Source organism: Corvus kubaryi, unplaced genomic scaffold (assembly GCF_017639235.1).
Source record: "Corvus kubaryi isolate FWS band 111438036 unplaced genomic scaffold, C.kubaryi_AGA036_p1.0 split3-37296, whole genome shotgun sequence".
In the NCBI taxonomy this organism is placed as follows: domain Eukaryota; kingdom Metazoa; phylum Chordata; class Aves; order Passeriformes; family Corvidae; genus Corvus; species Corvus kubaryi.
In genome coordinates, this window is record NW_024582086.1 from 2,504,768 (window position 1) to 2,530,420 (window position 25,653).

The following is a 25,653-nucleotide window of genomic DNA, read 5'->3' on the forward strand; positions in this document are numbered from 1 at the left end:
TTTTTTTTTTTTTTTTTTTTTTTTTTTTTTTTTTTTTTTTTTAATTACTACTATTATTATTATTTTCCTTTTTTTTTCTTTTTCCTCTCTTTCCTGGCACAACCCCTTTCCTTCCCCGGGACACCGCCTCTGCCCGGCCAGGCAGGTGGCAAGGCTGATAAGGGCTGCTGCTGTCCATAGCCCGAGGGCGGGGGGAGAAACGGAGGGTAGGGTTATTTATGATTCCACGGAAGAGCGGCTGAAAGACACACCTGTTTGTACGCGGGAGCTGTGCCGCCCCCGGAAAACGGCACCGAGCAGCACGGAGCAGCACGGAGCGGCACCGAGCAGCACGGAGCGGCACCGAGCAGCACCGGCCCCGGGAGCGCTCGGTGCGTCCCCGAGGGGACGGCATCGCAGCTGCGTCCCCGCACGGCGCCGCCTTCGCCCCGGCGCCAAGTTGGCCCATCAGTCCTACGATGTACGAAACTGGTGCAGCCGTACACCGCCAGCCCGTGATGCTTGAAATAAATTAAGGCTTTCTCACTGCAGGCCTTAGCCGCCGCTCAGGTGAATCCCCAAACCTCGGGTTTAGGCAGCACCAGTAGCGCTGCCTGAAGAGTTTTCTGCTGCAGAAAGAAGAGTAGTAATAGCTCTAGCGCCCGTAGTCCTCATTCGTGTCCGTGAGCCTGCATCGTAGGAAGGTGCATAAACTACTTTTTATCGGCAAACACAGTTGCCCAGTTACCACAATAGAGGAGTGCCAAGGTGATGAATCAGGGAAACCTAACACAAAAGTAGAATTAGGCACATTTGATACCTCTAATGAGCTCCCTGAAGAAGTTTTGCTCGCGTGCTCTGGTGGCTTTTCATTAATGCCCTTGAACACTAACTCAGCCCAGTCCTCCATCACCACTGCACTTAAGTGACATAGCATGATCTTTTACTGGTGTATTATAACAACAAACTCAAAACTATCTGTGTCTGACTTCAAGGGAAGCAGAACCCAGTTTCACCAAATTATCAACTTTATTGATTTATTTACATAAGTTGCTCTCTTACCGGTTTTGGTGCCTTTTTTTTTTTTTTTTTTTTTTTTTTAATTTACTCCTCTGCCTACTTAAGCATGTATACACTTTTAACCAGCTTCTGTTACACTTACTCATCTTGACCAGATTCTGGCAGCAGCCAGTTACATTGCAAGTCATCCTGCTTTTGGAAGAACACACTACAGATGTCATAACTGCAAATTTCTCCCTTAAAATTATTGAAAATGGAAGCATGCATTCTCAGTGGTGGTAAGTAGCTTACCATTATAAGGAATGGTTCAGATAGCAACTGTTCTGTACAACATATTAAAATGGTTTGGAAATTACAATGTTCCTCTTCCTTGGCAGCCCAGTGTGTAGCAGACCTACTAATCACTTTGATTTCTACCGTTCCTTTCATAAAAAGTAGTGGAAGCAACTTCTTGTAATTATAAACACCTCACACAGCAAACAGGAAAATATTTTTGGCATGAAGCCTGAAGAAATACATCATATTTATAAAGAGAACAAATTAAAAATTGTAATAGAAATATTATTTAAGGAAAGTAACAAGGATGTGTATCAGCTGAAAAAAGTACAGGACATAGAATGGAACTAATGTCCTTGTTATGTTCCAGTCTATCATATCTCAAACAGCCAATTAATTGCTATATAAGATATACTTCAGAACCAAATTATTAAACTACACACAAAGGCTATTTTAAATTTAATGCATGGTCTTAAGAAATAAATGTCAAAAGATGTTGAGAGGTCATTTGTTCTGTTTTCTGCTCTACAACAAGGTCAACTCTATGATTCCTGACATACTTGTCTAACTTGCTCCTTATGCTGACAGTGATGTAGAATTCACAGCATTCCCAAACAATCTCTTCCAGTACTTCAGGTTTGAATCTACCACTGAGATTAATCACAGATCACTTCTGCCCTGAGGTCACCTGCCCAAGTCCTAGCTAATTTACATAGAAAGATAAGTAAAGATTCAGGAGGGTAAGACAGATTAGTGTCCCAACATGCTGATCCTTAATATCTTGGGCAAATCTTGCTTGTGTCATATAAAAGTCTCTCTAATGAAAATACAGACTAACATCTACCTGTATTTTTTGTTCTGGATAGAATAAAATTTTTAATCTTTTCCTTGTTAAACCTAAAGGAAACCTCTTTCATAATTACAGTGTTTCCTTCGTCCCTAACATTAAATTATCCAGAAGATGTATGTACCAGTCAGTATTTGCTTCAATTTCTCTTCTTTGTGAAGAGAAAATAGTTGTGATGGTCAAAGTAACTGAATTAATCCAGAGATGCTTGGAAGTTTCCTGTGCATTTTTAGCTTGCAAGTGTCTAAATGCCAGTAATTGAAAATCAGAAAGGCAAGCTGGATTAAACTAATCCTCAGCCATCTGTATTTGTTCTGTGTCCTTTGCAGACAATGAATATCACCATGTCATCTAAATCTCTTTTTTTTCTCCTAAGGATTTTTGGCATAAATTACACTGCTTATTTTGACACATGAAGACAAAATATTTGATACTAATAGCTCTTTCAGCAAACACATTTTTAAAAACACAGCAAATATCTTCAGCCAGAGTGAATAAATGTATTTCATCCTTGTTAACAGATCACTCAGCTATTCATAGTGCAGTTACATTCTTGAACAGCTTGCTACCAAGCACTTCTTTCCAACTGGCAATGAAAAGAGTAAGTACAGCTTGATGGAAGATTCCTTCTATCTGAATTCTGCCTCTCTTACCTATTTTAAATTAATCAAATTAATAACTGGTTTCTGGTCACCCACTTAGTTCCCAGAATAAGCAACAGCAATTGTCAAATCAGAAAAAATTGGCTGACCCTCTTCAGTTTCTATTGAAAATGCTTCAGCAAATATTGTGCAGAAGTAAAGCAGCCTCTTGTATGTTTTTTGGTTTTTTTTTTTTTTTTTTTTTGGTTAAGGAAATGTTATCACTCAAGCTGTTTGCATTATTTCTGTCTGTACTCTTAGGGTGCCTATGCCACTGTCTCAGCTTCTAGCAGATGAAGTAAAGATGAAAAAGTAAATGAGATTTCTGCAAAAGCGTTGGATACCTGAATTTGAACCTTAAATACTGAATGCTTCTATACAATTTGCCTAGAGGATACGCCTTAGATGTAACATACATCAGAGCATGCCCTGTACATCTCATAACAAGGGCATAGTAGGTGATAAAGCCTGCTGACAGTTGCTGCTAATCAGAAAAGCAGCTCTCCAGAGCAAAAGGGCTGCTATCTGTGGGTTTTAGCATAGGAGACCAAACTGGGCTTTGCCACAAACCCACTGGGAGCTTTGATAAGATAACCCCTCTCTGCGTCTCTTCACTTCTCCCTCCCACTTAGATGTGCAACTGGGATAGTATTCCTACATAAGTGTGTATGGTGCAACATAACCTGTGGTAGAAGCTTGCACGCCACTGCAGTCTACCCCAGTTTTTAGAACTTTTTAAACCACAATAACTTAGTGCATGTCAGTTTATAGGGCAGTGTCCTAGTGTTGTCAGGAATGTGATCTAAGGACACTGCTGATAGCCATTGCTTCTGACTGTTTCATGCTGTGCCATTATTTTGAGGGCTGTGCTGACCTAAGACCATAGTTAAGAGGAAAGAGGCAGAGAGGCATAAAGGAAAAGTTCAGAAAAGAACAGTAACAGCCTCCCCTTCTATCGCAGGAGGTCCGATGCTGGTCAGCACCAGTGTGCCATGACCTTCCTAGAGAGAGCGTCCTGCAAAGAACACCTCTGCCAGGGGCAGTGGCAGCAGGCTTCCCTGGGCCGCAGGTGATGTCAGCAAGTGTAGCAACTTCTCTGCTACAAGTGATTCCAGCTCTTGTGATTCAGCTCTTTGTGAAATCACCCAAGGCAAACTTGGGATAGAGAGACAGGAGCCTCGTATAGCAGTTCCACAGGGGTAGATTTTATTGTCCAGCAGCCTCTGAGAAGGGGAGGCCAGGGACAACAACTCCCTCTGAGGGGCACAAACATGGGGCTTTTATGGGAAAGGCAGGGGGTGGGGTAGAAACCAAGTGGCCAACTGGGTACAGGCTATTACCATATAGAAACAAGGCATGCTGGGGGTGGTTCAGTTTCTCACCATGACCCAGAGGAAGGTTGCTCATCTCTGGGGAAGATCTTCTTGGCCTCAGGCCTCTCTCCTCCAAGGGAGTGCAGATGGCTCTTGTGCCAAGGGCTCACAGACCTCCACACCCTTCATACGTTTTAAAAAAATAAATAAATGAACAAATAAAAAGTAATGTGATTTTTTTAGCTCCATGTAGATGAACAGACATCTTTACCTTTCAGATCCTAGAATGTATGCTAAAATCTGAAGAGAAGGAACTTGGCAACAAGACTCAGGTTTTCTTCTTTCCCAGGCTCCCCAAGCTCACCCACAAGGTCACGGCCTTTCTATTGCAGCTGTATAAAATTTTAGAACAACTTATCAGTAAGGCAAAAATGAATGATAATTTATTTGGTAAGTACATGGAAAAAACCAAATCCCACTGACTACAGTATTATCCTTGTATTATTCTTCTCTGACCATCAGATTTGCAGTATTTTTGGGCAAGGTAAGTGTAAAAGTGAGTCTAAAAATACTAGATGGGAAACATGGCAACTTGTCAAATTATATTATCTATGAAGATAAATTCCATACTTGTGTCTTATGGGTTCCTGTGAACCTGCTTTAGCAGGAAAGTTGAATCAGACGATCTCCAGAGATCCCTTCCAACCCCAACCATTCTGTGGTTCTGTGACCAGAGATAATAAACCAAACCATTCTGAAGCTGTTCAGGCAGCTGGGGATTCTTCTGCCATGGCATCTTTCTCTATGGACCAATTGTATTTTGTCACCAGGCAATCTCGTATTTGCATCAACACTTTGTAGTGGGAAAGAAAAGGGAATCTAATAACCATACTTTTCATAGTAAATACCTCAACCTTCACTCTCTGAGTTGTTCTGTAAGCAATTAAACTTTCACATGCTGTTTATCAAGTTTAAAGTAGCTGTTTTTATCTCAATTAGAAAGTACCTTAAATTACTGTATTTTTAGACCCTGGAAATACAAAGCCAGCAGCATGAGTTGGATTTCAGATTCATAAAATTATGCATTCATTGGCATAAAAAAAGAGAGTGCTTTTGTTTTGTCACAAAACCAGCAAAAGCTCTGCTCTTTGATCTTGGAAAATTAAATTAGGTATAACTCTATTATTTCTACATTTACTGGCAATCAGAGGAGAAATACACCCTGGGTGATGGCATTTCTGCATTGTTATAAATTGTAATAAAGACTTAAGACTGGTATTTATATAGAAATAAAAGGTCACCTAGTCTTTTTATTTTCTTTTTCATTTGAATTGCAAAGCTGAAAGCCGTATTTATCTTCAAATAGTATCTGCAAGAAATCAAGTTTATCTTACAATCACAGAACCACAGAATGGGAATTGTTAGAAAGGACCACTGGTACAACTTCCCTGCTCATGTAGGGTTATCGGAGAGCACATGGCACAAGATTCCATCCAGATGGCTCTTGACTATTTCCAGGGAGGGAAACTCCACAAATTCTCTGGGCAATCTGTTCCAGTGCACTGTCACTCACACAGTAAGGAAGTCCATCCTCATGTTCAGGTGGAACTTCTGTGCATCAGTTTCTGCCTTTTGTCCTATTTCTGGGCATCACGGAGAAGAGCCTGGCTCCATTCTCTTGACACCTCCCTTCAGATACTCATAGACACTGATGGGGTCCCCTCTCAGTCGTCTCTTCTCAAGGCTGAACAGGCCCAGCTCCCTCAGCCTTTCCTCATATGAAAGATGCTCCAGTCCCTTAATCATCTTCATAGTTCTCTGCTGGACATTCTCTTTTGTCTCTCTTTTACTGGGGAGCCCAGAACTGGACACAGCACTGCAGGTGAGGCTCACCAGGGCTAAGCAGAGGGGCAGGACCACCTCCCTGGACCTGCTGGCAATGCTCCTCTCCATGTAACCAGGATACCATGGGTCTGCTTGGCCACAAGGACACCACTGGCTCATGAACTCTCTAAGCAGCAGAAAAACTTGACATTCAAATAACTTAAGCCTGTGAGAACTGAATGACGACTGACCATTTAGGCCTGCATGAGGCTGAGAATTTTTTTCTTGCTATGTGCTACATGAATCCACTGCCCAATTACAATTACAGATTTTTTTATTTTATACCCATTTGATGTACAACCAGCTGTACACCAGAAATTGTTTTAAAATTTGGCTGAAGGTACAGCCCCATCATTTGGAGAGTGAGAAGATGTGTGTATGTCAGTTTAGAAGTGTGGTTGTTTAGACTCTTTTGAAAGAGACAAAATCAAGATTAGTCATCAGGATTCCCAAAGTTATATTCAGCATCTTAATCAAGTCCAGTGTTTCTAGGCAATGATCTGCAAAGTTATCAGCAATTTTTCAGTTAGATTTCATGAGACAGTAAGTGAGTGAGATATCCCAGGCAAGACAGGATGCTGCTGCTAATATCTTATGGTCAGGCCCTTCAAAAGTAATCTCTCCCTTGTCTATTTTCCTGCTGGTGAGTGGCAACAATGACCTGAAAATATTTTTGAAGGGCCTTGATTAAAATCATACACATAAAAAAGAAAATAAATGAAAAATGCAATCTTCCCACAATATAAAATTGGGAGAATCTAAACTGCAGAATAAGCAGTTTGTGTAAAAGCTAGAGGTACACAGTGACTGAACAACTTCACCCAAGCAGCATAGTTCTGCACTGACTGGGGAATAAAGATCTCCACAGAGAGTTCCGGTAAGTTCTTTGGGAATCTTACAAGCATATATAGCATGCCCTGAAGGAGAAATTAACTCAGGCCATCTTGTGTCAGGCAGGCTGTAGCCAGCAATGCCAAACCAGAGCAGAAAAAAAGACACTTATACCATATCAAGTCTTAGCATCAAGAAGTGTGGTGTCATTTATTAACGTTCATATCTGTGTGGTTGAATTAACATTGAAAGATCTTATGCTCTAATAGCATAATGCATAGTCATCTACTGTTGAAACAAACACACTCAACAATGATGGAGTTGATCGGGAGAGGTCTGCTGTCAAATCTCTTCACTTCAGTATCTGGATAGACCAATGAAAGCTCTGAGAAAGAGGATAAACTTGTTGAAAAACAAAGAACAACAGTGTAAACCCTGTATGCTTTTGACAAGATAATTAAAGACTCAGCAAGACAGAATTTTAAGCTGTTCAGTCATAATGAGAACATACACACAAAAAGGAAAAGAGCATGTCACCCAACCAAACATAATGTACGAAGAAAAGTGTAGAAACCACTTTCAGTTAATAGATGTCATAGAAGAGACTACTTGGGTAGCAAACTGTTTTCAGAAATTTATTGTGACCTTAAATAGGAAAACTAATTTTCAAAATGGGGAACCTTAGTTACACAATCCACAAAATACTTCAAATCTGATGACCAGATGAGTCAAATTCTGCATATACAGAAATGACATTTTGCTGGATGTACTGCACTGCTGCTATGAAATCTCACACTGCTTTTGGACAATTTGGCCATAGGAGAGAACTGGAGGAGGGAAGAAAAGAAAAAGAGGTCAGTAATGCTGAAAAGTCAGCCAGTAACATTGTTGTGGTCTTTGATAAGAACTAAACCTGACAACTTCAGGTTTTTGTCAAAAGCTTTTAATTAGGAAAGAACCCAAAAAGCTTTTAATTAGAAAAGAACCCACAACTCTCCTTTCCAGCACTCACCCACACTGCATTGACTAAAATAGACTATGGAGCTACAGACAGTTTCTCCCAGATCACCAGAAAACATAGTACTGAATAGCAGAGTAATCCCAATTTCTTTAGCCTTTGTCATTTTTTTGTGTTGAGATCATATTTGTTTTAAAAAGAGCTTCAATTCTATTTTTACAGGCAGTGATGCTTACTGAATACATTCTCTAAGTGTGTGCTAGGCAGCACCATAGCAGGGTAGAAATAGAACCTGTACCCAATCACAGAGCTGTAAGCCTGCAGTATTATGCAACATCCTTCAGTCCACCCTCTTTTAAAAAAAGTTTCCAAGTATTGAGTAATGTGGCTTTGCAAGCCAAGATGGGCCCTGGAGGGAAAAAAAACCACAGAAAATCCTCAATACAAACTTACAGAGCCTTCATTGTACAAATAATATGCACACACAAGAGAAACAGTTCATATAATCATAGAATGGCCTGGGTTGGAAGGGACCTGAAAGATCACACAGTTTGACCCACATGCCATGGGCAACAACACCTTCCACCAGACCAGGTTGCTCAAAGCCCCATCTAACCTGGCCTTGAACACTTCCAGGGATAGGAAGTCCACAACTTCTCTAGCCAACCTGTTCCAGGGTCTCACCACCCCCCTAGTAAAGAAATTCTTCCTAGTATCTAATCTAAACCTACTCTCCTTCAGCTTAAGGCCATTTGCCCTTGTCTTACTGCTCTTGTGAAAAATCCCTCTCCATCCTTCTTGTATCTCCCTTAGGTGCACAGCTAGAAAAACATTTTACACAGTAGATTTAATGGAGAAATTACATGCTTTGCTTCCCCCTAAAAGCTCTGATTCTCACAAAAGGACAGACTAGCTGTGCTTGAAGCAGATTGGAAATGAAACACAGGACCTAGAAGTGTTACCCTGATGAACTATCTTAGACTAAGCAAGAAATACTATGGAATAAGAATGATCACTAACTTGAGACTAAAGTATTAGCCTCCCTGTAAGAGCTCTTTTGGAGCCAGGCAATTCATACTGCTACCTTAACACTACCCTTAAGATGCTTGTTCTCATTGTCACTGGACTGTTTCTCTCTGGTTTTTTTGCAGCATCTGAGTTTACAGTCAACAGCAAAGGCATTGGTCTGGAAATGGTCTTTGGGATGATTTGCTTTTCTGAGGTCTCTTCTTCCCTCAGTATCTACCTCCCACACCTTCTCTCACCTACGTATTCTACCACAACTTCCACTTTCATTATCTTTTGTTTGGACAGCCTTGTATTCACCTGCTCCATGCCAAAGAACTCAAGTACAAGTATCTCACCACTAAGAAAATGGAAGTGGGAATTTTTATTTCATTTTCAAAGCACACATTATCTTGTTTCCACCTCTGTAAATGGGTGAGCCCTGGGGCTACAGAGAAATCTTCTGGGACTGATCCAAACCATATAAGAAACTAGATGTTGGTAAATGCACCAGTTACTGCCCTTTCTCTTTCAGCTTGCAAGTACTAGAACCAATTCTCATATAAAAAAAATTATATCTGTTCTATCTAAAAGTTGTATTTTAGTTTTCATTTTCCAGGATCCATTCCTGCTTAGGGAAAAAAATTACTGTGATTGTATTGCAGGGCTAACAACAGCAGCCAAGAATTCAAGATGGGATTTATTTTTTGGTTAGGGAGTAATGGGAGAAGACAACAGGCAGGAATTTCACTTTCTCACACCTTCTCAGGTAGACTTGGTCAAAAAATAAGCCAGATTATGGCCACCAAAAGCTAGCATTTTCCCCAGAATGCTCATCAAATATTTAAGTATCACAGACAAAATAAAGAGTTACACATGGGGACTTCATATGTAGCCTTGGAGAATAAGCATTTTGCTGAAACCTGCAATTCAGTCTAAACTGAATCAGATTTTTCTCCTTATAAAGGCACCTACACACAGAGATTGGTAATAGCATAATTTACTGGGTGGAGACAATTAAATCCTTGCCAGACTGGCTGAGAATTCTAGCTCAGAAAGAGGTACTGCACTCCCCTCATATTTCTATCTATGGCCTTAGACTACTATCTGTTTCCCACCAATCCTGAATTTTGGATGCAAGAATAAGAGGGTCTAAATTAGTGTTGTGCAACACAGAGAAGGGCAACCAAAGGATTATGAAAGAAAAGCAATCTACAAGACAGTTGAGAAACAGGAAACTGAAAGCAGATCATCTTTTTCAGCCGCTAGTCACATTTTTTAAAATCTTTGTGCAGAAGATACGAATTTGGATCCTAGGACTAGCGTCTTGGGGTGACTTTATGATGTTGTATCCCATATCGCTGCCCTATGCCCAGAAATCAATTTTGTGCCTTTCTATGCCTGAGAGGGGAAAGAGAAGTGTACTTTTTCAAAACAGTTTGCAGTTTGTTTTCATGTTCCAAGGACACAGAGATAAAACCTGTCTGCTTCTGCAGCAGTGGCAGCGAGAGTGGGGAAGGCACCCGGCTTGCTTTCGGCCAGTTTTTCAGCTCCTTTTTCTTTCTCTGGAGAGAGACAGAGAGCTGAACTTTTGTTTTTCCTGGGACTTTGGTTTTTCCTATATTTTTTTTTCTCTGCTGGACTGTTTCAACATCAGAATACATTGGGAGGAATTTCCACCGAGGCCTTGGCCCTGGAGGTGGGCCCACCACCCCGTCCTAGCTCCAAGGAGGGGGAGAGAGAGACTACGGAAGGACTCTGAAATTTTCCCAGGTTTCTCTCAGCATAGCAAGAGGTTTTATTATTTAGCATCATTATCCTTTTCCTGTGTGTTTGTTAAATAAATAGTTTTTATCTCTTTCACTTTCCTTCGAGGAAAATTCATTTTTTCCCAAACCTGGTGGGGGAGGGCTGGTTGTAACCTACCTTCTCTCAGAGGATATATTTCCAAATTTTCCCAAACTGGCACAACTAGAAAAGAGTACAGCATAGTAAAAGACAAACAAAAGAGTTCTTAATGATAAGGCCCCACATCTCTCATCACTGAAGCCTCTCATCCCTGTCACAAATAAAATAGTCATCAACTACTCTATTGGCTTAGAGTTATAGAACAGATTTCCATCCTACTGAAATAAGAATTTCTGCCCTGCTCATGAGAAAGTTTAGGTGTTGCTGACCTTCACTTCTTGCTGAAGATGTGCATTAACCCTCTTAAAATACTTTTGATAGGAAAAGCTTTTGCTTAGATGCCCATGTATGCTGAAGGGAAAAACAGAAAATAAGGTGTTATTAGCTGCACAATTACAAGACCAGAAAAACCCAAAGCAATAGACAAGAACACAGGAAAATATAAGAGAGTACAGCCATAATTACATTTATTAAAAGACATGCTACAACAACTAGAGTTAGGAAAAGAGTTAGGTATAGATACCATGTAATCAGAAAACACACTAACCTAAAAACCCAGAATATATTACAGCACAAACAAAACCAAATTCACCATGCACTACACAGTCACAAAATAGGTTTCTTTAATACATCTTACATCTTCTTTCAGTTTTAAGTCATCTCCACAGACATGGAATACTTTTCATGCAATGCCACAAGATGCTTTACAAATGAAAGCTGTTGCTTATTAAAATATACAGACAATCTTTTTATATAAAAACATTTTACATTTCCATTTGTTTCCCCAAACACTCTTTTGCCAGATTTAAAAACAAGAAAACCAAAAACCAAACAAAACATGATGGTACAAATATTTACAGTATTTTCTTGTGTTAGATGAGCATTTTTATAAACCAAAAGGAACTTCTATGAACAGATCATGTAAAATGAAGGAATGACAGCAATTTTTAGAGATGTTTATTGTCTTGAGTACAGGACTAAAAGCAATGCATTAATTTTTTGCATTCTCTCACACCATTTGGTTCACATTACAGTTTCATTTTCCACTGTTTCTACCACCAGTGATAGTCTCAAATAGAGACCACTTTGCACTGGGTCTTCCCATCAGAAAAGAGTGTGAGAGAAAACAGGTTTTCATGTATCTCAGTAAAACCAGAACAGTCTTTGGTCAGTGAGTGCAATGACATTCTGATGCAAGAATCTGCTTGGTTAGCAACTTTTGTCTTGTGCTGCTGCAGAACTTCTGCACAAAGTGGGTAACATATTCAAAAAGAATTGGAAAGTGCTTCAAATGAAGTTCATGTGTGGTAGCTTCCCACTCATAAATAAAGCAGTGTTTCCAAGAACTGAAAAACTGCTTACAGTGATGACATTAATCTGCTAACGTAAAAGCTTTTTTCATTTATCAAGGACCTTCAATTACGTAAGCATTTAATTTCTTTGGGAGTGCTCCAAGCACAACATGTCATTATTATCTGACGTTGGAAATAACACTGAGTTATGCTTGGATTTCTACATATTGCAGTACAAAAGAAAAAGCTGCAATGGGAAAGGCAATAGAATAATTAAATATGTATTGAAACAGCTGTAGTTCACTTCTTGTATAGTCAGTAGACAATATTAATTTTCCACAATATAAATATACATTTTCCAGAGGGGGAAAATGTATTTATTATACTTAAGACACGTACAAATATGAAAAACTCTACATATAAAACTACTGAAGGCACAAAAACTTTGGTCCAATTTTGTTCCTATATCACATCCCCCATCAATAAAACTCTGAAGTTAAATACTTCAGAAATTTTCTATTCTAACTGTTACAATTTGCTTTGAAAAGAGCAGGCAAACAATCTTGTATACAGCAAACAAAGCTACAGAAGATGAAGTTAATTTAAAGACAAAATTCTGTGTAATCTCACTAGTATCCTTTCAGCACAACAGTAACAATACTAAGTTCGATAGTTGTGCTCTACCTAACAACATATCAGGGCCAAAGGTTAAGGCAACACAATGCTTTTTGTAGGCAGCTGACCTCTCATTTGAAAAAGAGAAGTATAAGCTAACAGCATAAAATGACAAGTAGTAGGTCTACATCTCTTATCCCCAACTCATCACTTTCCTACTGACATAAATCAGAGGAGGGAAAGATAATTGATCACACAGGTCTCACTGGCAGTACTATCCACAAACACTAATAGTTTTCTAGGCATACAGACACAAGTTTGCTGTCTGTAATCAGTAATGTCACAAATAGGCAAGTCTCCACAGATATGTGGAATATCTTCCAAATAAAAAGGACCTCAATTTATCAATACACAAAACCAGTGCAACTTACAGGACCAGCAGACAAGGCAACTGAGTCAAATTACGAGTCGAAGTTTAAAAAACTGGTTCTGATATTTCAAGAGTTATGCAGAAATTCAAAGAAGCAGAAGTTTTACCACTATATAACAAATCAAGGATCATTTGAAAAGGCACTTAGCTGCTCCTGGGTTGTTACAAAGGCCTTATTACACTTTGAACCAAGTGTGCATCCATCAAAAAAAAATGGACTAGGAGGTAACTAAGAGTTGATTCAAGGGCATGACATATACAAAGGCATAACTATACAGTCATAGAATCATAGACTATGCAGAGGTCGAAGGGACCCACAAGGATCACCAAGTCCAGCTCCTGGCCCCGCACAGGGTAGCCCCAAAGAATCACATCATGTGCCCAACTTACACTGTGCACATTACCAGATACTTCACCAATTATTTAAACAGACATTAATAACATATGCTAAAGTAATTATAAACCTATCTTTAACAACTTAAGGCCACAGTATAGAGAAGATGAAGCCAGAATCCTCTTCAGAGTTATACAGTTAACAGAGAAAAAGGCAAAAGACAGGGGATGAAGTATGTTTAAAGCCTAGTTACATATTAGGAAAGCAAAGTCACAGTGAGGACTGCCCAACAGAATAGCAAAGAACAAAGAATTTGTTCCATTTGATTTTTTAAAATTTACATGGACAATTCTTTGAGTAACTGCTTAAAGTTGTCCATAATCTGACTGAAAGGTAGGACTAAGGCCTTTGGAAGTTCCTTTCTATCTACATGAGTGTAGATAATAGAATAATACCATTCTGTATTTAGAGAATAAATAGATTTATTTATTCTGTAGAATAATACCATTCTTTCCCAAATCTTGCTCTTTTCACAGATATCAAGGGATCTACTATTATACACTTTAGAGAATCAAGAACTGAGATGCAACTGTGCTTTTGCAGTCAGGCACTAATGAGTCAAGCACAAAGTATAAAAAAATATTTCTTTTACCACGATCCTTCATTAACAATGCATTGTGATAACTAAGGGGTTATGTTTGTACTTTCAATTATTCAAGGCAGAACACTAGATGGGAAAAACTAGCCTTAACTAGTGCCTTCATGCTGCTAAGCAAATGTTAAAATGTACTGTCAAGTTACAAAGCTTGTCTGCACATCTTGTAAAAGCAGATCTCCCTAAGAGGCAGCATCTTTCAGATACACACAAATCTAGAAGTGTGTTGACAAGAATAATTCTGTTGAAGAAATAGAACAATAAAGGTGAATCAACAAGATACACAATACTTGTACCACAAAACCAAAAAGCAAACATAATAAATACCCACATTCAGATTTTCCCTAAGTTAAAAATTTTTAAGATTCTGTCAGTCTTTTCATCAGTGCTCACAGTCAAAGGGAAGGTGTTTGAAAGGGACAGTCAAATCTGGCAAATCAACAAATGCTTCTGAGGCTGTGTCCCAGCCAGGGGTTTGGCTGATCCGGCCATGGAACTTGCTTTCAGAAACTGGGTCTGCTGAGGGCTGATGGGGTGGGAAGAGCATCTTCTGCCACAGGCTTGCCAAGCTGGTGAGAAGGGCTTTAAACTAAAGATGCCGGGGGGAAGGGAACCTCAGTCTACCCCACTCCCCAATTTGGTGCCAGTGCCAGCAACAGATGTCCAGAGCCTGAAGAGGGATCACAGGTCAGCAGAAATGCACCTGAAGAACAAGACAAATTCTAGCCACTCCAGCCAGTAAGTCAGCTTCATTAGGGTCTCAACTCCAAAGCATCTATGCAATAGCACAAAGGAAGGGGAATAAACAAGAAGAGTTACAGATGTGGGCATGCCAGCAGGCTTATGATCTCAGTTGCATGTCATGGACAAACAGTGGGATGGCTCTAAAGAGTGTTGGAATGGAAGGATAAAGGCTCTTCAGGAAGTACTGGAAGGGTAGACAAGGAGATTGTGTTGCCCTCTATGTCAATAATGAGCTGGAGCTCATGGAGCTTCACCTGGGGATGGATGAGGAGCTGACTGAGAGTTAATGGGTCAGGATTAAAGGCAGGCAAGGGACAGGTGACTTTTTAGTGAGGGTGTGCTACATATTGTCTGACCAAGGAAGACAGAGAACATGAGGCCCTTTACAGACAGAGAGGAGCAGCCTCATGTACACAAACCTTGTTCCTCATAGGGAACTTCAACCACCCTAATATCTGTCAACACAGCAGCACATAATCCAGGAGCTTCCTGGAGTGCCATGATGATAACTTCCTTCTCCAAGTGATCGAAGAGCCAAGGAGAGGAGGTGCTATGCCAGGCCTTTTTCTCCCAATGAGGAGGGGCTGGTGGGGAATGTGAAGCTCAAGGGCAGCCTCAACTGCAAAGACCATGAAATGGAGTTTGAGATCCTTAGGGCAGCAAGGAAGGTGCACAGAAAGCTCACTACCTGGACTTCAGGAGAGCAGACTCTGGCCTCCTCAGGGATCTGCTCTGTAGAAAATCATGGGATAAAGACCTGGAGAGAAGAGGGGCCCAAGAAAGCTGGTTGATATTCAAGGATCACCTCCTCCAAGCTCAGGAGTGATTATCCCAACAAAGAGGAAGTCAGGTAAAAACATCAGGATGACATTAGATGGACAAGGAGTTCCTGGATGAACTCAAACACTGAAAGAAAGGCTACAGAGAATGGAAATAATGACATGTAGCCTGGGAGGAAAAGAGGTTTTCTGAGCAGCCTAAGTCTATGAAACTGCGAAAACTAAAGCTTCCCTGGAAAAGAGGAAATATAGCCTACATTTGGAAAAAGGGAAATAAGGTAGACCCAGGGAACTATAAGTCTGTGAGTCCCACCTTGGTTCCCAGTAAGATTATGACATAGATGGCTTCACTAAAGGCAAATCACGCCTGACAGATTTAGTGGCCTGCAACAGAGTTACAGCAATGGTGGATAAGAAAAGAGCAACTGATGTCATCTACCAGGACTTGTGCAAAGCATGACACTGTCCCACAAAATAACCTTGTCTCTAAACTGGAGACACGGATTTGATGCGTGGACCTGGAAAAGGAATTGGCTGGATGGTCACATTCAAAGAGCTGTAGTCAACAGCTTGATGTCCAAGTGGAGTCCAATAATGTGTGGTGTTGTGAAAGGATAAGCACTGCTACCAGAGCTGTTAAACACTCTTGTTGGTGACATGGACAGTGGAATCAACTGCACCCTCACCAAGTTTGTTGACAACACCAAGCTGTGTGGTACAGTCAACACACCCAGAGGGAAAGGATACCATCCAGAAGGACCTGGACAGACTGTGAGGGGGGCCTGTGAGACGCTCATGAAGATCAATCCACACCATTCTATGATTCTGTGAAATCCAAAAGGTAACATCCCTAAGGGGAATACTATTCCTAAGCCAGTTGAACTTTCCAGTACATTGTACATTCTGCATATTCATATAGTTGTGTTGTACAGCACTTGTTATAGCTACATCTGTACAGTCAGATTGGCTGCTACTGTTGAGGAACACATTCGCTGAGGTAGCTCAGGGTGCAGCTGCAGCAGGAGCTGGCAAGCTACTACTGGGCTGATTTTGCAAAAATAATTCAGAGGGAAAATTTGAGAAAGCTCACTACAGAATACTCAGAACACTCTTTCTTCTAGAAAGATAAACTCATACAACTCAGATGAATGAAAACAATTATGAGTGGCAAAACATTACAGCAGAAACATTCTGCAATAGTTAGAAGTAAGTAAATGCCATGTTTGAAAGAAATGGGTCTTTAAAATGTGGTAAAGTCAAATTAAATTTATTTTCAATTAATTTATGTAAAAGAAAATGCTAGAAAAAAAAGCCCTTAAAATGAGATTTAGCTCTTAAAAATACTATCAGAAGTCATTAGTATTCATCTGTACACTCATGACCAAACTTTAGTGCATCTCAGCTCATTCCCCAAAGAGAAACCAAGATTCAGTATCAAACATACTTACAAAGGAAAGAATGGTAGCATTCTACTACCTAAAGTTTAATACTGATAAAGAAATGCAGAAACCTGAAAGAGAATATTCTGATACAGCCAGTGTCTCTCAAAAGTTAGACTAAGTCCAGAAACTGAACTGGATTTGCTGTTTGGCTTTCCTATATAGGTTTGTTTGGGTTTTTTAATTTATTTTGTCTGGGTGTGAATTTTTTATCGGTGAAGTACTACCACCAGAGAAGTGCAACTAGGTAAATTTAAAGAATCCCTACGTGATTACACAATGAATGAAACCTCATTCCCATCTATATGCAATCTCCATAAGAAAACACAAGGAACTAGAATTCAAAGTGTCAATTAATGAAAAAAAATGTATCTTGAAGTATTATGGAAAACGTTTTCAAAAAAGATGAACAGGAGAATTTTCACAAAGCCCACAATATTTTTGCAAGATACATCAGATAACACTCTAATCTATTGTATCATACACACATAGTAAGGCACATAATAAGAAATTAGGTAAATACACAGTAATTTAAGTATTAGACTTTAGAGTGGTAAAAAATCTCGAGGTTTAATTTTTCTGCCCTGAAAGATGACCTTAGCAAAAATAACTTCTTAGAAACTTGAGAAACCATCATAGACCTGAATATTTTCTGTAAGATTGCAAACACTTAATTATTTAGAGAAATGTAAAAGATTATTTTAAATCAGGACCATTTTCTTGTTTTACTTTCTCCAAGGTACTATTACATATCCCTTCATAGTAGAAATAGGACATCAAAGTTCCAACCCATGGTCAAGTCAACCTAATTCTCCAATACATCTTGAAGAAACTTGTCAAACACCTTTTATTCCACAGAGAGAAGGCGCTGTCTTCTCTCTAATAACTTAATCTATAAAAACAGCACAGACTTTTTACTTTTATAAACAAGTTATTTGTAAAGATTTGCCAAAGTATGAACACACACCTTGGTAACATAAATACTACCTAGAGGATACTCACAGTTACTGTTTGCTTTTCTTCAAGAAACCCGAGCACTATTTCACATTCAAATTAGTGTTTAATCTGCACAGAGTACATTTACCATTTCACTAAACATACTCGTTTTGTATATGTAAAAGCACTCTAAATTTTTTTTTGTAAGGCTGATTTCAAACAAAAGCTGAAAAAACGTTCTCAAAATACCATTTTAAGTAGGAAATTTGATGATAAATATTTTTCCTAAACTATTTCACAGAAGAATCTTTCTAGGTATGACATACTTGCAGCTAGAATCAGAAAAAATCATCACTTAATTCTTTGTGTATGAATGAGGTTTTTTTTAAGAGACAGAGTCGGTCACAGCTGTCTCAGTCTCTGTTTGAAGATTTTACTAAACCATTTTGCAGCCTTAAAGGGAAAGTTCACAGAAAATTCAGATTGTAGATTTTGAGAAGGAAACTCTGAGATGTTGGTTTTCTCCAAAGTCATGATTGTGAAGCTCAATGAGAGCATGAACTGCTTCTTCCACAGAGCCCAGCTGGATAAGAGCCATTTTGCAATCTTTCCTGCAGTACAATAAAATCCATTATTAATCCTAACCAAATTTTCACTAGCCAATGCAGAAAACTGATGTAAGTGGTTTTTTTTCAGCCATATCACACACACTGGACATTTGTACAGCAAAAAAAAAAAAAAAGAACTATTTGTGCACCTGCTAAAATGTAAAGACATCTAAACTACATAAATTTCACAAATTTATGGCTTAAAGCCATGCCATTCTTTCGTTACTCTGGACTTCAAAAAGCTAGATCAAAATAAGCCTTGAAGACCTCTAAGAAATAGTGGCATTGTCCATATAGGTGGGATTATTCTAGCAGGCATGATTATACTAAAATAACGATGTCAAGTAACCTTAATAAATGTAGATACATTGTCATCACTGTCATCTTTTATATGGCATTTTATATACACACAACTTGTGTTTTTTCAAGAAGTGAGCAGTTTCCTTAAACTTATTTTACTTTGAACACATGGAATTTGTCAAAAGGCTGCTTATTTTTAGTTTAGTTATGCTAACAAAGTATTCCATTTAAAATTTTAAGATTGAAAGTATCATAAAAATTGTGATAGGTGTACTGCTTTTGCCTATAGCTACACATACATGGAACCCCGCCTATAGTTACATACACATAGAAAGTCACAAAAAAGCAATTAGCTGTTTTCCAGGATGAAAACTTGCTTAGCAATTTTACAAGAGAACTTACTGGAAAAATCTGAAGCCTCTCACAGTAGATCCTTTACTTGTAAAAAGATTCTTCAAATCATCGACAGTAACAGAAGGCCTAATTGAAAAAAACAAAAAACAAACAAAAGAAAAACTCACCCCAGCTTGTAGAAGAGCACAGAGTTCTATAATAATATCAAGATCTCAATTTTGGCTTCTAAATTAGTTCTTGCTAATTTGTTCAAATTTATCTCCACCAATTCAAACCATGTCAACATTTCAGCCCAAAACATTTGCCTTTTACTCTACATTTTAGTATCACATTGTGCTACAAAAATATTTTAGACACACTCTATTGTTTTTCATCCAAGCCTGTTTCTTTCTCCGTTAAATTCAGATTGCATAAAAATCTCGTAAAATCTTAAAGAATACACTTCATCTTGCATTTCAATTTGTGCAAATGTGCTTCATGTTTCAATTTTCAAAGATTTTCATTTTACTCAGAAAGCTGTTTTCAAAGTGTGTTATAATTTCTTTTCTTACTTGCGCAAAATGCCGTAGTTTCTTTTTTTCCCTTCCTGCACAGCTGCCTAACAAGAGACGCCTGTAAAAACTTATGTTTGGCTGTTACTCCACACACTGTTGACAACATTCTAGACATAAAAAAGATTATTTCAGTCTTAAAGAACACACTAAATACTTTTTTCTTTCTTACAACTTGCTCTCCACATAAGAGGTCTGAATTCTGTAGAAACTATTTTTTAAGAAGTGCTAGAATTATTAAAAACTGTACCTATATTAAATAATGTCAATGATGAATTTGTTGTGACGTACATTACCTCAAAAAACATCTTTAACCTTTGTGAAAATTCATGACACACGACTTAATATGTAAAAACCAAAAGCATACTCTCAAGAAAATGTAAACTAGTCAAATTCAAAGAAGATAATTCACTCAGTTATCCTCTTTGCTAATGATAAAAAAGGGACAGTTAAAGGATTCACATGCTGTTAAATTACATACCAGAAGCACCCACAGCAGAACAAATCATTAAAGGCCAAGGAAAGAAAACTAAAACTTATGTCAGACTTTGTAACTTGACAACATAACCTAAAAAACATCTTTCCAAGAAGATCACATGTAGATACTCACGGGATGTTTGAGAGATGCAAGGTGGCAGATGGAGGAAAGATATTTTGGAAGTTCTTAGAGCAAGGATTTTTAAAGCGATGTAAAGGGCTATTGCTATAGTCCTTTGTCAGACCTTTGTCCTCTTGTCCCTCCCGAGGAAGTTGAATTGTCTGATATTTTGAAAGAGTAGCACGCATGACCCTTCCATAAAGCTTCTGTCCATTCAAGTAGTTGATAGCTAACCAGTGGAAATGTAATTTGAACAGGAATTAATGGAGGGGGAAAAAAAGACAATTCTTGGAATACTGTTTTCTACTTAGTGTCAGATTTCACATTCTGAACTTAAACTGCAACTTCCACATCTACCAGGTGGGCTATGTCAGAACACTACATTTAAAAAAGGTATAAGGATGCAATATAATCTCCAGTTCAAATGACAAAAAACCATAAAACAGCATTTCAATACAGAACAGTTGATTATTCTTAAATAGCTAGATATAAGATAAATCACAGGAAAATAATATAATGTATTATTAAAATAAATGACAAGAAAATTGTATGTTTTAATTCTAGTATTTACTAGATTGAGATTCACAGGACCTTTTTTTAAAAGCCACTAAGAGTATTATCAAAGTTTGTATGCAGTAATGCAGCACAATGATGAATTTAATGTTTATGCTTGTCACTAACAGATAGCAAATTCCTCCTTTATAACAAACTCCTGTTAGCTTGAAGCATAATTGTGCCTTAAAAATCAATACCTAATTGAGCCTGGCTTGCATCTGCCATCTGAACCAAAGCAATTCCTCTTTTCTTAAACATGATCTTCACACGATGCACATCACCATAAACACCTGTGGAAATCCAGAAAGGAATTTTTTTCAGAGCACTACTATGAAAAGCACAATGCCAAGTCTGTTTCTTTTGACTAACATTAATGCTACAAAGAACAATCACCTCATTAAACAGGTTGGTCAAAATATTAGTATAAGGAGAGTTTTAAAGTTTGTGTATTTTTTTCTGAGGCTCAAAAGTGGAGGAAAATCCCCAGGATCCTAGTCATACTACTACTGCATGTTTATGTTCAGTTTTAAAATAGTGCAATAGTTGTCAAAGTCCTCTTAATTTAGGTATTTTAAAATATTATTCTGACAAACATTGTCCCCTGCAACTAATGTATGAGCCAATTCTGTACAGCATTTCCTCTGATGAAACCTCTGTTTTTTCATCTTACTTTGCTTTCCCATTTTTTGTAGTAAACAAATTGGACCACACACCAAAATTCTTCTGACACTAACTGCTTTGCAATTTTGCTACCTGTGGCTTATAACTTCTGACTCCACTTACTGCCATTTAGAAACCAGTGCATTCTCTCAGCGCATTTTCTGGACACGAACAGAACAATGGAGTTTGAATTAACCAGCATGGGTCAGACAAATAAAAAGAAACACTAGCCCTGTCTCAAGGTATATTTGACATATCTTACCAAATAGGATGAAAAGTCCATAAGGTGTGATGGCCTGTTTAAATGATAAAATGAGTATATTATTTCTAAAGCCATGCAAATAAAGACAGCTATTCCATAAATGCATGGTAAACAAAAAGAATGGAGAGATACTGCATACTAATACATAAACCTGTCTCTCCAAAAGCCACTCCCTCCAATAACCACAGGGTATGGCACTCTCGTTAATACACATTTGCTATGCACATGTAAAATACGTAAACAAGCTAACACTTCAGCTCATGCATTTTCATCACTCAAGAATGATTCCGTCATGCTGTAGAAGCTATTAATATTCTAAGTAGCTTTATTATTTGACCTTATTCTTTGTATGCTAGCAGCTCATTCCCTGAAAAAAAATGAAAGACATTAAACTGAAAATAAAGCATTAAAGAACTCCTTTATATTTTGTAAACAGACAATACCAACAAAACTAAACCCAGTTGCTTCAAAATGTGTTTGCTTTGTCTTCAGTTTTGTCCCCATCCCTCTACATGGCCAAGACATTCTAAACAGAGACACAGAGAATTCAACTGTTTATGCATGAATCATATAGAAAGTGGTATTTAAATTGTATATTCAATTAGAAGCTGTGAACAGGAAGCTAAATATGGAAAGGAATTATTTTTCTTCAGTGTTTCTCAATTAAATTCTTGTGTACCAAGAACCAAAGAAGATAATTTACACTCTAATGCAGCCAAAATTTTTTCAACTGAGGCAAAGGTTTTGCCAGCACTAAAAATACTTGCATATCAGAAGCACTACTTGCACTCTCTAGCACTATTCCTTCTCAGCTCAACTTCTCAAATGTGCACCAAACATACCTAAATTATTCAAAAATAGAAGATATTACAGCCTAAGTGTAAGCCCATGCCCATTTATCAAGGGCATTTAGTAGTAGAGAACAATCAATGTAAAGTTTAAATTCATCAAGAGTTTATTCTTCTAGCCCAAATATTTTAATTCAGGATGGAGGTCTCTGTTTTAAAAAGAAATTCCTTATTCAAATAAGACCACAGTATTTCTTCTTTAAAAAAAAAAAGGAGGGGGGGGGAGTGAAAGACAAAACCAGATAATTTAAAGGCCATGAAGGCATGTTTAAATGCACACTGAAACCCTGCAACAGGAGAGAAATAGGAACTGAAATAAGGTCAACCAGATTTCCTATGCAGAGAAAAAGAAATGACAGTGGTCAGACTACCAATACTGAAGGACAAGCGCTACAGAACTGCCAAGAAACAGTATCTTAAAAGGATAAAAATAAGAATGTACAACAGCATTAATTGTTGGAAATTAATGCTGTTATACATTCTTATTTTTATCCTTTTAAGAAGTTGCGCATTACTTAATACACTGATATTGTATCATGCAATACAGCACTAAGTTCTACATGAATTCTTAGCTATGATTAGTGTAATGTAAAGCATCAGTGTCCTAAAAAGAGCTCCAACCTATGCTTCACATATTCTTGAGAAGCACACTCCTTACACATTCAGAAAATCATCTTAAATAGTTGGCTGCAGAAAGCACACCCGCAGCCATCACCAGAAACTCACTGATATATTGAAAAATCAAAGAAAATGTGACTTGTCTTACAGCCCTATCTGCAGCTGGTTTTTTGATGCTTACTGTGATTTGGCTGTTAGTACGAAAACAGAAACACAATTACTTAAAGAAACTGGTGAACAGATTTTTAAACCTCAGAGTATGAAGGTAACTTCCATTTTGCCAACAACTCCTAATTCTAACAGTTTTACAGTTAAGTAAATGTATTGAGTGTGTATAACAAGAATTTTAGATCGCTGGAATAGGACTGCTTATCAACAGTCAAACAGAATTGTCTTTTAAGTCATGGCCCTGGTAAAGCTTGATTTTAATTTTGTTAAAAGATGCATATTGCTTTTAATTAAGCACTGATCAGTGTTTGAATAACACGAGTAAGATTATAGATCAGCCTGTGTCATTTCCACTACAAAAATAACTTTCCAAGTTGTCCTTTGTAATTTTACTACCACCATATGAAAAATCAGCTGTGTGGTACTATGACAAGTGAATACGTGTACTTATTAGCTTTTAAAAATAAATGTAGAGTGACGCCAGTAACAGTGCACCTGTATTCTTTTTCTTCAGTCTGGAAAAGTTGCAAAACTAGAAACACCCTACACATACTTAGAAAGGTTCTTGATTTGGCATGCTTTTATTTCCTTTTCTCTTCCCTTCTTTCCATCTAATTCCTTGGTTTTTAACCAGTGTAATGAAGAATTCTTTGCCTTCTTTACAGATAAAACAGCACACAGAGGAGTCATACTAACAGATGTATCAGTAAATTATCCTATGTATGTTGTTTACATCTTCAAATATTTCTTGCATTTGGCCACAGACTTCTCTCCAATTACCAGCTACACTGCTAACATAGGGTTCTTGAAGTAAATTGTGTTAGGAAGCTTTTCACTGATGACTGGAGTTTTTAATATTACCAGCTACCTAAAATGTGTATAGAGCTGTCCTGTTTTTTATATTATCAGCATAGAGAATTCTTCTTATTCCTTCAGCTAATGTCAGTTTGCAATGATTCTGGCAATTGGTACAAGGTGACACTTGCATCAGTTCCACTAGTCAAACTTACTTCAGGGTTGAGGTTGCTGACTAATAAAACAGAGCTTCCTGGAATACCAGGAATAGTCATGTGTCCAGGCGCTGCTGACGTGGTGACCGTGAGAGGACCAAGTGCTCCAGGAACAGGCGGAATGGAAGGACCTGGAAGGGTATAAATAGCATCACTTGACATCTCAAAGTGGAAAATGTAGAATACAAAAGTAGGCTGTATTTGGCAAAAAAAAAATCAGTATTTGATTTACAAATGCTTTTAAAGAATTTAGTTATTACTAATATCTGACCAATAAAGCAGGAAGCACCTCCCTTTCAGAGAAAAAGAAATATTCAGCTACACAGACCCAAAGAAAAGGGGACATAAATTGCAGCCCAAGAAAAAAGAAAAATAATTCAGCATAAAAGTTTATCCTGTGCTAGAAAGGAAAAGATCTCAGTCTAAAAGACTATCTATTTCTCACTTGATAGCCAGAAAAGGGGAGACTTCCCTTTATTTGCTTTGAATGACATGGCAGTTTTATGATTCTTAGAAAAACAAATGCTTTATTTCTTCTCTTGCAGATAATCTTCATCATGGAATTTAAGTTTTTTGCTTATTGAAAGATACACTACATCAGTATATGGGTTTTATTACAAAAACTCATTTTACTGAGTATACATATGAGATAGAGAATTACAAATACTCAAATTAATACTGTGTTCTGATAGCTATATTAAAAAAAAAGACTCTGGACAGATGTATTCAGATGGGTCACTAGCCATAACTACAAATACCACATTTTTAGAAAACAAACTTACCTGCACCTTGAGGAAAGCCCAAGGCTGGGGCAAACCCAGGAGGCCCAGTATATGATGGAAAGATGGTATTTTGGGTGGCTAGAGAGAACAGATACATCTAATTAAAGCGGATTTTGAAAGTTTTGGAAAACAGAAGAGATTTCAGCAATCAGAATCAGCTACCAGCATTGCCAGATTGACTTCATCTGTGATTCCAGATGTTTATAAAATGTTTGGGTTAAAACTCTCATTGAAATACAAGACTATGTTTTACAAAGACAATTTTCAGCTACTTTTGAAGGCAAATATTCTGGTCAGCCTCAACATTACTCTCTAAAATGAGGTCAGGGCAAAATATAAATTAGACAAGTTTGAATAGGAAAGCACAGCACAGATTAGTATCCATTAAAGTTAATATGACTGTGTTCACTGGTTTTTATTCACACAATGGACATGTATTCTAGAAATTTTCTG

General features: G+C 38.0%; 2 protein-coding genes across 4 annotated transcripts in view; both read right to left on the minus strand.

Moving 5' to 3' along the window:
* The window catches only part of SUSD1 (sushi domain containing 1), a 46,960-nt gene extending 42,737 nt beyond the window's left edge, over nucleotides 1-4,223 (minus strand). The window contains exon 1 of the mRNA XM_042015284.1: nucleotides 4,146-4,223. Within this exon, the coding sequence (XP_041871218.1) occupies nucleotides 4,146-4,170 (25 nt within the window). The 5' untranslated portion in view covers nucleotides 4,171-4,223. The remainder of the gene's footprint in view (nucleotides 1-4,145) is intronic.
* Nucleotides 4,224-6,974: 2,751 nt separating this feature from the next.
* Nucleotides 6,975-25,653, minus strand: part of PTBP3 (polypyrimidine tract binding protein 3) — a 49,312-nt gene continuing 30,633 nt past the window's right edge. Inside the window, exons 9-16 of one of the 3 annotated variants that reach the window (XM_042015292.1) lie at nucleotides 25,201-25,278; nucleotides 24,419-24,549; nucleotides 21,775-21,808; nucleotides 21,050-21,142; nucleotides 20,310-20,526; nucleotides 19,197-19,274; nucleotides 10,681-10,725; nucleotides 6,975-7,618 (exon numbers count right to left, since the gene is read on the minus strand). In XM_042015292.1, coding sequence (XP_041871226.1) covers nucleotides 7,582-7,618; nucleotides 10,681-10,725; nucleotides 19,197-19,274; nucleotides 20,310-20,526; nucleotides 21,050-21,142; nucleotides 21,775-21,808; nucleotides 24,419-24,549; nucleotides 25,201-25,278 — 713 coding nt within the window. In that variant the 3' untranslated portion in view covers nucleotides 6,975-7,581. Of the gene's footprint in view, nucleotides 7,619-10,680; nucleotides 10,726-11,104; nucleotides 18,498-19,196; nucleotides 19,275-20,309; nucleotides 20,527-21,049; nucleotides 21,143-21,774; nucleotides 21,809-24,418; nucleotides 24,550-25,200; nucleotides 25,279-25,653 lie in introns of those variants that run through there. The other 2 variants (XM_042015293.1, XM_042015291.1) reach the window with 2 other exon arrangements.